This window comes from Pimephales promelas, chromosome 3 (assembly GCF_988280905.1).
Source record: "Pimephales promelas chromosome 3, fPimPro1.hap1.1, whole genome shotgun sequence".
NCBI lineage: Eukaryota > Metazoa > Chordata > Actinopteri > Cypriniformes > Leuciscidae > Pimephales > Pimephales promelas.
This window is the reverse complement of record NC_142771.1, coordinates 32,885,583-32,897,601: the sequence shown is the minus strand read 5'-3', so window position 1 is coordinate 32,897,601 and position 12,019 is coordinate 32,885,583. Positions and strand designations below refer to the sequence as shown.

Sequence of the window (12,019 nt, the reverse complement as noted above, 5' to 3'; positions counted from 1 at the left end):
GGTTGGTCTAAAAGCATCACATTAGAAGGCTATGCCACATATCCTGTAACAGATTACACACGTTCAACCTTTTCCCCCTCCACCGAACGGACCATCGGATGGGTTGAGATCTCCCCAGGCCCCAAAAACCCAAAGAACAGACATAGCTTACACAAAAACAGCACTTAGTGGTTTCTTCTTGGTCGCCCACTCACCGCAGAGATGGACAAATAAAGTTAAGTGTCACAGAGGTTACAAAAATTCACAGAGACACACCTTGTGGTGAGCTTCCTTTCTGCACACAATATATATATCCAGGTTCATATGCTGGCTCTACTTCTGTGGATTCGGAGTAAGTGCTAGTGAGGGAGAAGCAGGTCCGAAAGCAGGTCATGTGACCACCTGCTGTACTGTGGAGCGTTCGTGAGGACACGATTGGTCCCCGCAGTGCAGCCTCTTTAGGAGCCGCTGAAGTTTATGCGAAAAGTTCTTGTTCATTTGCCTGTACATGAGGGGAATGGCAAAGCTGCTGCAGAAGGCGAGCAGCACGGATAAACATCTCAGGAAGAAGTATGTGGTGAGGTGCTGCCTGTTGGAATAGCTCCCAGGAGCTCCAGCCACTGTGTGCACCAGTAAGGTCATGTAGTACGGAGTCCATAGAAGAAACTGCATGCACACCGAGGCCAGCAGCAACCTGTGGATTGAAGGATCGAGCCTCCCAGAGTCCTGGTCCAAAGGCGTGGACTCCTTCCTGATCCGGAGGATCAGCACGAACGCGTAAAGCACGGCAACCGCCGGCACCACATACCCAATGAACATCATGATGGCGTCGGCCGCCTCTTTGTTTTGCATCTTGGAGCACTCGATGATCTTAGTGGAGACGTGATTGCACACGTAGAAGAGCAGCGAAGAGAAGCTGGTGAGTACGGCACCGCCCCAGATAAAGCCGCAAACATGCTTGGTGTTGTAGACGCTGGACATGTAGGTGCGAGGAAGAGCTCGCTCTATGTAATAGTCCAGACTGAGCAAGGTAGTGGAGTACATGATGACCAGAGAGGAGATGTTGAAGAGAATGAGGAGGGTGATGTAGATCTCGTTGTTGTATTCCCACATTGGCCAGCGTGTAAAACTGGGACCCAGCAACTCTACTGGAGCCACCAAGTTGAGCACCAGACCCGCAATGGCTATGTTCACAAAGTAGACATCAGGCATGGTCATGGTGACCTTGTTGGAAAGGTTGACCACCACCAGCAGGGCATTGTAGCAAAGCCCCAGTGGAAAGCAGACAATGAGGTACACCAGAGAGAAGACGGACAGAATGAGTCCGAAGTCCTGGCAGAGCCGGAGGTCCACGTTGTCGTCCGTCTCATTGTAAACCATGCAACTCCACATCGCTAGACTTTCCAAAGGTGTCTGCTCCGTCTTTCTAAATCAGCTGTAAGAAAGAACATGAGCAGAATGTTAATTCATCGGTCTGTTTTAAAAATTGTAAAATGCTTTTATTACCAGACGAGATCTGGGGTGTCCAATCCTGCTCTTTGAGTGCCACTTTACTTTAGAGTTCAGCTCCAATACACTGACTGGGAATTTCTAGTAATCCTGAAATCCTTGATTAGCTAATTCAGGAGTGTTTAACTCTTTCACACGTACGATCACACCTATTTATCTCCTAGTTCACGGGGGGCCACTTACTTTCATGTATTTTGTTAGAAGTGGAGGAATTGACGTTGTAAATCCAACAGATCCGATTCTCTGAACTGTAAAACAAACTAAAATGGCGCCACGCATTGTGCATACAGCTCAACTAACGCGATCATTATGACATCATGACTTTTGCGTAAACATACACGCCACTTTCGAGTCAAGTGGCGTGTTATCTCTACGCATTTTGAGCTATCCGCGTGTATCCACGTGTATGCGTGTATGTCTACGCCATTAATGTCCGAGTGATTCCGCGTGTCTGTACACGCCGTCAAATGTCCGCGCAAAACGAAGCAAAATGTACATCTGGGGAGCGATCTTTTTTTTTCCTAGGATGGTAAGGGAACAGTCATTAACCCCAGTGACGGTTAGGTTTAGGGACGGGGTTGAGGTAAGTCACATATTTACAGATCAACGCATTCTCATCCTTTAACGTCATATAGAACGCTATATGACAAAACGGCGCTATACTACGCACATGGCACCCGTTATCTTTAATATAACACGCGCTGTGAGGGCTAAGTTTAGGAGTGGGGTAGGGTGTGCGTGTCATATTCACGCTAAAGGATTTATAACGTCTTGGGTTTGCGTGTTATATTAACGATAAAGGGTGCCATGTGCGTAGTATTTCGCCGTTTTTGCATATAGCGTTCTATATGACGTTAAAGGATGAGAACGGGCTGTTATATATACAGTAATAACGTTAAGTCAACGGCGTTCATAAACACGCTGAAAAGCGATGCATCTTGATAGCACGCCAAAAATGGAAATACGAATTGGCGTGTCATACACACGCTACTTCGTGAGATCAGTCTGGTTATAAAGATGTTTAAACAACAAAACACATCCACTTGCACATATTTGACGAATATATCAAAATATCAGTGTTTCATGCTATAGCCAATACATTTGTAAATATTTTTAATAAAAAAGGAAAAGTGACATAAAAGGAGATCATCATTCATTCAGCGCCGTGTTGTGGTTGTGCTATGTCACGTGACAAGCAATGACGCGTCACCATGGAAACATTAAAGTGGCGAGTTCTAAAAAATGGTCACCTTGAAAAAATCACGCTGGGGGGTTAGTTAGAATATTTTAAACTTACCTGTTAATTCACGGGTAAATTCAATGATAAATCTAAACTCTGTTGGAAGTTGGGAACTGCAAGAGCAGAATGGACACCCTTGAACAAAATGATGGATAGCTGACAAATGCACAGACCATTTCTCTAAGTTTACAACTTTATGTTTTTGAATTTTTCATACTTTCTAGGTGTTTCCTGATCAATGGCTTGCAAAAACCTTCTTGCTGTTGTTAACACCTCATAGAGAAGAAAACTGAAACCATACATAAACAGCACAGCCAATGTACAAGCATTCGATTTGGAGAAACGCCATTATTTCCACTTCAGACTGAATTCAACTCGGCACAATATGTTGCAATGGAGAGTAAAACCCTAAACACAAGGACTTCATTCCCGTCACCACGTGCCATTAAGGATCATGTTGTACAAAAAAGAGGAAGGACACCATTATATGACATCAGATGTTTCTTTCCATAACAATAGGTTCCACCTCTCCAGCTCGGCACCTTGGCTCGTTGGGCGGTGACAATACACGTGCTGTGACCAAAGGATGGCATAATTCAGCTCTAAGGCTGTGAGGCAGGCAGATTTATGGCATGAGATGTAACATGTCAGGGGAGCAGTGGATGCACACAGTGTGAAGTTTGAGTTCAGGATGAGGTCACAGCGCGGGCACATGCAGAGAGCTGCTCTGCAGTCCACTCATTAAAACAAAATGACATAACGCTCTGAGTGAGCTCTCACAATGTGAACAACACTTTTGTATGATTACACACAGGCTACATTATTGCTTTATTTTATTTAATTAGCTTCCTGGCTTATTTTATGTAAACAATTGGTAAAGGGAGCAAAGTTAAGGAGGAAAGCCAAATTTGAACCTGGTTTCCCCTGTGTTTGTTATGTGATGAACGTGTCCTAGCCAAAATAATTTGTTCCTATATGTTTAGATACGATATAGTCCAATCTTACTAAATTTAAAGTGACTATAGAATATATGTTAAGTGAATATAGCCTACATTCATAATAAAAACATAAAAACCAACAACAATTCAATGAAATCATTGCTCACAATTATCTGCATGACAATTGTCAGGAAAAAAGAAATTGTGACAGCCCAAATGTCTTAAGAACATATTTTGCAGATCAAACTTTCTCTTTTTTGTGCATGTCAACATATATTTGGTCTTGAAAGTTGGAGCAGCACATCTGAGCAGATATAATGAAAGTTGAGTGCATGTCCCTATGTCTGCTTACATAACATAGTCACAGATCGGCTGTTTTAGCCTGGAGACAGGCAGCCATGGATTGCTCCACTATGACTTTCGCCAGAGGGTGTGGAAACTCATTTGCCCTTTTCACCTTGTAGTCACACACCTATGGTGAACCAGCATGTTTTCTGCATCAACAGCTCTGTATGCAGCACTTTATGTTGTGGTCTAACCGGTATGCAACTACCAGTAAATATCTTCATGGCAACACTTAAAAGGGTTAAACTCTGGTCTAGAGGAAAAACTTGTAAATAGGAATGTGCGATATATCGGCCACCATATCGGTATCGGCCGATATGTGTATTTGTAATGTTACCGTAATCAGCCCAATAAGAAAATTTGGTTGATATATTAAATGGGTGGTAAAATTCCTTTTCACAAGATGTACAATTAATCTTTGATGTCCCCAGAGTGTGTATGTGAAGTTGTAGCAAAAAAACAAAAAAAACAACAACATATTTTTATATAGCATGTTTAAGTTGTAATTTCTTTAGGATGCGCTGTTTTTGTGTCTGTCCCTTTAAATGCAAATGAGCTGCTGGGATGGAGCTACAAGAGCTTGTATCCTATTACCTCACACAGACATGCACTGAAAATGTCAATGTTTATGTTCAAACAGAGCCAGACAATAATGGAGCGACTCAAGAAGTGGCAACATGTAGAAATAACAGGACATTTCTGAGTGGTTAGTAGGGCTAGGTATTGACACAAATTTCACAATTCGATTCGATTTCGATTCACAAGCTTGCAATTCGATTCAATTTCGATTCTGATTTCGATTCTAAGCTGTACCTTACCCTTGCCTTTTGCAAAGTGAAAATGAGATAAATAATAGACACAAATGAAAAACATGAATTCGTTTATTTGATGTCATTCATTTATGCCAAATGGACAGATCTTTTTATAGTTTCCTCGTTAGCTAACGTTAGCCTAGCTAGCTTGCCAAGCTATTTTCATAAATAATCTGTAAGATCGTTTGTACCTTCATCTGTGACTGGAGGCCACTAACATCATCAACCCAACAAGTCCTTCTGCTTTGCTGTAGCTGTCATCGATGGCGCATTATCACAGAGTTTGTTTACATACCGGTAACAGCTCGGTAATCCGACAACCACACTCTCGGACCAGCAGCATCTGTCTAAAAAACAATCTTACCTATTCTATTTCATCAGAAACGATCTTAAAACAGGGCTTTAATTGTAAAATACCGAACTTGTCCTTTGAATAAAAATTTGTATTTAGATTTATCGGCCAATATATCAGTTATTGGCTTTCAAATATAAAGAATTATCAGTATTGGCCAAAATGTTCATATTGGTGCATCTCTACTTGTAAAGAATAAATAGGTTTCTTCACTGGAATGAGACTCGGTCCTGTTGGGAAGTCTGGGAACAGGAGAAAAGGGTTACCGTGGGAAAACAAAATGTGATGACATGGTTTTTAAGGGGCAGGTGCAAAAGTCTGATTCCACAATGGCCATGTCGGCTTTTCTGCATGAAATACTTTCAAAGAAACAAAATCTCTTGCAAATGGACTTTGCTGCTAGCAAACACAATAGAACAGCCAAGACTAGTCACTACCTGTGTCCCAATCTCTCACTTAAAAACAGTCATCATCCTGTTCCCTTCTTCCTCTTCCTGTGACAATGGCAACCTATTGTGCAAATAAGGGCAGTACTGCTGAGTTTTAGTTGCAAACAGTTTCCTTTTTACACATCCACTGAACCGGTTTCATCTAAGGAGGATTGGTCTTCAGACTGCATGCTGCTCATAAGGGTTTAGATCAGACCTTTTCAAAATCAGCTACTCGTTGCAGTCTGAAAAATGTAACTCGTTCTTGAGCGATGCCTGCATAATTAGGGCCCACAGCAGCAGTCACATGATCCGTCAGAAATCATTCTAATGTGCTGATTTGGTGTGTAAGAATCATTTCTTATAATGATCAACGTTGGAATAGAAATCTTTAGCAACATTATAAATGCATTCTAGTAAAATCTTACCGATCTTAAACCTTTTTAGCGGTTATCGTAAATTTTTTTATTCAACCATCCTGCCCATCCTTACTGTACTTCCTTGCTTTTTCAAACTTGCAACCCGCATCTTGTCTGCCTCAAGAGACCATGACCAAACACTGTCTATGCTGGAAGACTGAAGCATTCCTGAGCGGGTGCCAAAGGTAGCTGACATCACTGCTTACAGTCATTTCGAGAATAGTTCTTCCAACGCTCACGGCTCACATGCATGACCAAGCATGCCTGCAATGGTTAAGTGTCCATCCACTGTGTGTACCTCTCAATGACCCCTGTTATCAACTGTACCTCCCTCAAACAAACAAACAGGAGATATTGGCTGACTGACCATGCATCTGGTTGAAGAGTGTTGTGGGAGTCGAACTAAATGCACTTGACACTTTCAGAGAAGTAGTCAACCCTCCGCCCGGCAGATGAAAAGAGGGCTGCTCCACACCCCTCGTATCCCCACTGGAATGCACAGCAAATTCTCAGAATCGGCTGAGTGATGTCACATGATTGCATTTTCTGAGCTTTGTGTGTGTGTGTGCATGCTGCAAGGGTTTAGGTAATGAATAGGGAACAAAGATGAGGACTGGGTGCTCTGCAGTCAAATTGTGTTACAATACATTTTTCACTTCTGTATTTCAGCTTCAGAGATTTCGGAAATAGAAAGCAGACTATGAGGAAGACGACACATTTCATCAAAAAGAGATGACACACAAAATTGACATAAACAAAAATGACAAAAAAAAAGTCTAGAAATCTGAATATGGTACTGCATGTTAAAACATTTCAGTGATTAACAATGGAAGTCTCCACTTCCGCTATAAAAAAAAATTGTAGCCCGCTCCTGCATAGCAGGTGTTACACCAGGTATTTATAGCATCTAATAACTAACTAAAGCCAAACTTATTGGAAAAATAAACACTTAATGTATTCAAAATCTTAATTTACTCATACGGGAGCACCAGACTGATCTCATGAAATGGCGTATGTAAATGACACGCCAATTCGTATTTCAGGGCTCCAGACTAACTTTTTTTTACTAGGAGCGCTGGATTTTAGGAGCGCAAGCAGAACATTTAGGGGCACACCTTAAATCAGCTTGAAATGCAATTATTCAAATTTCCCCCCAAATAACTGTAAAACTGACAAATTCTTTAATAATAAATAGACTTAACATTATGATATTATGATATGCTGTTTTATTTTAAGTTTACAGGGCTCCAGACTCAAATTTGAGGGCAGCAGCACCTCAAATGAGAACTTACACTGAGTTCCACAAAAAAAAAAAAAATTAAAATAAAATAATCTTGTAGCACTGGGGCTAACAAGAAGTCACTAAGCTTAATTTAGGGTGTAGATGAAATTAACTTTAGTTATTATCATTTATAATGTCTTAATATTAATTAAAAAATAAAAGTAGTGAAAACATGTATATTAAGGAGTGAAAATAGCCAATAAACATCCTTCTGTTTACAATGGTATTATTGTTAATTTTTTTAACAATAAAGTGTTTAAATAAGAGTTTTCCAACATAAAATTTTTCAATTTAGGACAATAGTTGAAGGATGAACAAAAAAAATGTGTTGGTCATCACATAAAAAATACAAAAAAAATTAAACATTTATATATTATATTATAGTTTTAAACAGCTGGAAAAACATGTGTAGGCTACTTGTAAGCGTTTGACTATTTCTGTCACAGTTAGCCTTAATAGCCAAAATCCATGGTGAATGTTGCTGATTTGTGGGTTAAAAGCCTTCTATAAGTGTTTCTCCTGGTTTCCACGTCAGCGCAGTTTGATCTGATATCTGGTTTATTACAGAACTCTGCGCCGAATCGGAATGTTTCTCATTGGATCTCGTAGCGATAATGTTATTAATCCTGAGGCGAATTCAATGGATTTCTTCACTGGATCTCCTAGTAACAGTGTCGCGTGATCGGTATCGGCCCACGACTTTATTTTACTGTCAGTTTTACTGTCAGTTCGGGGCGCTGCTCCATAAGAAAGGCTATGCGCTGCTCTGTCTATTATAGGTCCAAACTAATAAACGGTCCGTGAAGCATAAATGAGTAGCGTATTTTCGTTCCACTTTCATTTTGTTTGCATTCGCTGTCAGTAACGAGTCGATAGATCGCTTATTGCTCAGACGCACATAGCAGGTTGTTATATTTGTCTCCGTCTCCTTCCCACAGACGTTGACGCGCGCTATTCTTGGCACGGATTCATTGACGCGCCCCTTCCACGCTTAACCACGAGTTTAACGTGTGACAAATTTACTTGGCGCACATGTGCGACTGGATGTAAAATTCAATCGCACACTCTCAAATTTTGATCGAAAAATATTTTGGTCTGAAGCACTGTATTTCCATTTTTGCCGTGCTATCAACACATATAATCGCTTTTCAGCGTGTTTATCAACGCCGTTGACTTAACGTTACATTACTGTATATATAAATATATGACCTACCCCAATCCAGTCCCTAAACCTACCCATCACTGGGGTTAATAGCATTTATTAGTCTTCCCCTACCATACCATCCTAGGAAAAAGTTATCGCTCCCCAGATGTAGATCTACATTTTGCTTCGTTTCGCTCGGACATTTAATGGCGTGTACATACACGCGGAATCACTCGAACATTTAACGGCGTAGACATACACGCAAAAGATGACGGTTCGTTTCGGCGTGGACATACACGCGGATAGCTCAAAAAAATGCGTATAGATAACACGTCACTTGACTTGAAAGTGGCGTGTATGTTTACGCAAAGTCATGATGTCATGTTGCAGCACACATGAGCTCAAACAAAGTTCCCCTCACCCACAAAACTCATCATACCACATTGGTAGAATATAAAATAACCAAAATATTCAATAGTGAAATGCAATTTATGCAATATATCAAACCTTTAACCGGCGACAACAATTTAAGAGTAGCCCAATTCTGCTGGAAAATCAAGTAGGCTACTTGGCAACCACAGCTGCCTTTTTTTACTGTAAATTTAACAAAATATTGTTGACAGTGAAACAACACAAAGGTCAGTTTACTATGTATGGTGTTTTGCCCAGCAACCCTCTTCCAAAACCAACCTTGCAACAGGCAGAGATCGTAGTAGTGGGCATCTTGGTATAGAGATCAAAGTGTGCCTCATAAATATTAAAATATTTAATATTCAGCTGGAAATGTAAAATAAACGGATCCTCAGCCATGTGAGCTCAAAGTTAAAATGTGTCTGGTTTGAAAGTATGGGTGTTGCAGAGCCCGAGGGATCTTTCGCGTTTTGCATCTGCAAGTAAGTTTATTCAACACCGACTAGACTCGTTTCAATCTCTCGTCCTCCAAAAGCGCAATTCATTCTTACATGCTTTTCATCACCTACGTGCAGCCAGGGCTCTGAAGACCAGGACATTTTTTTCTAAGCCTTACAATACTTTCCTGAAGCTGTGAAACAAACAAACGTCTCAATTAAAACCTCCTGCACATTTCTGTGTTAGTCGTCCTGACACCACCTCAGCTGTGCTGACCCCTGGGACGGCATGTTCTCTCAGCGCTTCTTTGTTAAGTTATCAGCAGGAGAGATCACTCTGGGTGTTTGAGTACCGCGTGCATGGTTTAATCGCAGTCTTGAACCGAGAAAAACAAATTCACTGCAGGATCCTACCTAGTTATTCAAAGCGATTCACGTACGCTTTGCATAGCACAATTTGTTTACTGGTGAACATTATATTTTGGTGTGTACATCATGTCTTAGCATTGTGGGTTGTTGGAATGAAATATCTCCACATTTGGAATAAAATATATGGACTGAAGAGAATATGATGGATCAAATTTTGACACATATGAGAAAACTGGATAACAGATTATGTAATCCTCTCATGTCCAGCTGGACAGTCCAGACCATGTTGGAGAATAAAGCGCACGCCAATGTCTTTAGGCAAAGGGGCATGCTTCTCTCAGCTGTCTCATATGACGTCTGCGATCTTCAACAGAACTCATAGGCACATTGCCATCCTCTTACAAGTCCTACATGGACCTGATCCAACAGTAACGTAGCCTCTCTGGGGTTTTTGGTTGTTTAGGCAGTAAAAAGAAGTCAATGTCACTTCCCATGCAGCAACATCATTTGTCCACATGTACATTGCGAAATAAACTAGTGTGTCAGTGCGAAAATAAATTTCAGGCAAATAAAAAAAAAACATGGTAATGCTTTTCCATATTATTATTTTTTTACTCCTCAACACAAAATTATTGGGGTTATTGTTTGCAAACCTCAACATGTGCTCCTCTTTCCAAAACCAAACACATACAGCACAAAATGTGGTGTAAAATGCAAATAAAAGATATTTTGATTATATTTAGTAGGCTAAATATTACACTACAAAACAGTGGTTTTCTTCTCAAAGGTCATTAATAAGTCAATGAGAATTTAAGCAAATTAAAGTCACCTTTATTTTGCCAAGACATGTTCCTGGATCAAAATATTTCGCTGATCCTGCATTAAATTCCTGTCCGATTATACTAATCCTAAACCTAAATCAGAGGGAAATGATAGTGAATTTCACTGAATGTAGAAGCACCAAACCCTGGTTGTAAGCCTAAACTTGACATTAAAAATGTGTCCCTTAAATCTGATTGGTTGATTAAAACGTTGTTTCAGGATCAATAAAGATGTTGAATGTTAATCCAGGAACATTGTAAATAGCATGTATAATTATACCTGCGCATAATCTCAAAAACAACCCGTACTTATATTAACCATGGTTTTATTGTAGTAAAAGTGTTGTAACTGTGTTTTTGTGGGGGGTGCAGATGAATTACCATTTGTATAACCACAGTTTTACTATAAATACCATGGTTTAACTATGTTCAGTGTAGCAAAACCATGGTTAATTTGTGGTTACATGTTTATTTATTTATTTTTTGTAGTAAAACCAAGGTTAATTGTTTTTTTGTAAACTTACAGCGGGGAACAAAATCTTTAAAATGACTAAAAAGATGCGTAGCCTATGTTTGACTGAGCAGTGAATATCATTGGTTTGTTTTTCATCCGGGCATTCCACGTTTGAGTTTAACCTGTCTGATGTTGCTGTTAACTGTCACATATATGCCACTATTAGAGCGGTAAACTGTAATAAAGTGTCTAACATGCGTGTGACTGATTTAGCGAGCTCTCTCATCCCTGCTGACTAGATACAGCGGTAAATGCTACTTTAAAACAACTTTTAACTCAACACAGAGAGGTATTGGCTAACCTACTCACCAGAGGACCAGTTCTTGGCACTGAGAGACAGCTCTCTACGGAGGCATCGGGTTCTGCTGTATTTCCATTGACATTTCTCTTCGGATACTTTGGCAAAAGCTCCCAAATCGGTAGCTAGACTTCCAGGACTTCGTATAAAATAAAGGAAGTAAAAAAATGCGATCGATTAAGTCGCCAATATGTGGCGTAAACACAGTTGCATATGGAACATTCGTCTCTGGTGCGTCAAAGCTTGTTCTGGAAAGGGGAGGACGCTGATGATCTTACTACGAATCGAGTGGTGCTGAACTCTACTGTGTGTACACACGTCACGTGACCCTCCCCCACAGTCCTCTTCAAGAGGCCCGACTGCAAAGTTATGAAATCTACTACGGTAAACCTTAGTTGTTAATATTCATAACTCAAACGTCACTATTGGACTGGCCCTCGTAGCTCATTAATATGCATTAGGCAGGCGTTTCGCTATTGGAAGGTTTACCGAACAACGCCTGCGTAGGCTAATTAATATGTATGAACCTTGACTGCGGTATTGGAAAGTTACCAGGCAACGTTAGCGCGACCTTCTTAATATTCATGAGCGTAGCCTTAACCGTAGTAGCATTTGTAATTTCGCTTAGCTCACAGTCAATGGACGAGTGCAGTGGAGGGAGGGAGACATACAGCAACTTTCAACAGCACACTCACTCACTATCACGTTTAAAACCTGCCAG

At 40.5% G+C, this 12,019-nt stretch overlaps 1 protein-coding gene across 1 annotated transcript; it reads right to left on the bottom strand.

The window, feature by feature from the left end:
* Positions 1-227: 227 nt before the first annotated feature.
* gpr146 (G protein-coupled receptor 146) lies at positions 228-11,698 on the bottom strand. The gene is made up of 2 exons (XM_039686679.2): positions 11,310-11,698; positions 228-1,414 (listed from the first exon to the last, which is right to left on the bottom strand). Exon 2 carries the CDS (start codon positions 1,369-1,371, stop codon positions 370-372), a length of 1,002 nt encoding a protein of 333 aa, XP_039542613.1. The 5' UTR covers positions 1,372-1,414; positions 11,310-11,698; the 3' UTR covers positions 228-369.
* Between the last annotated feature and the right edge of the window lie 321 nt (positions 11,699-12,019).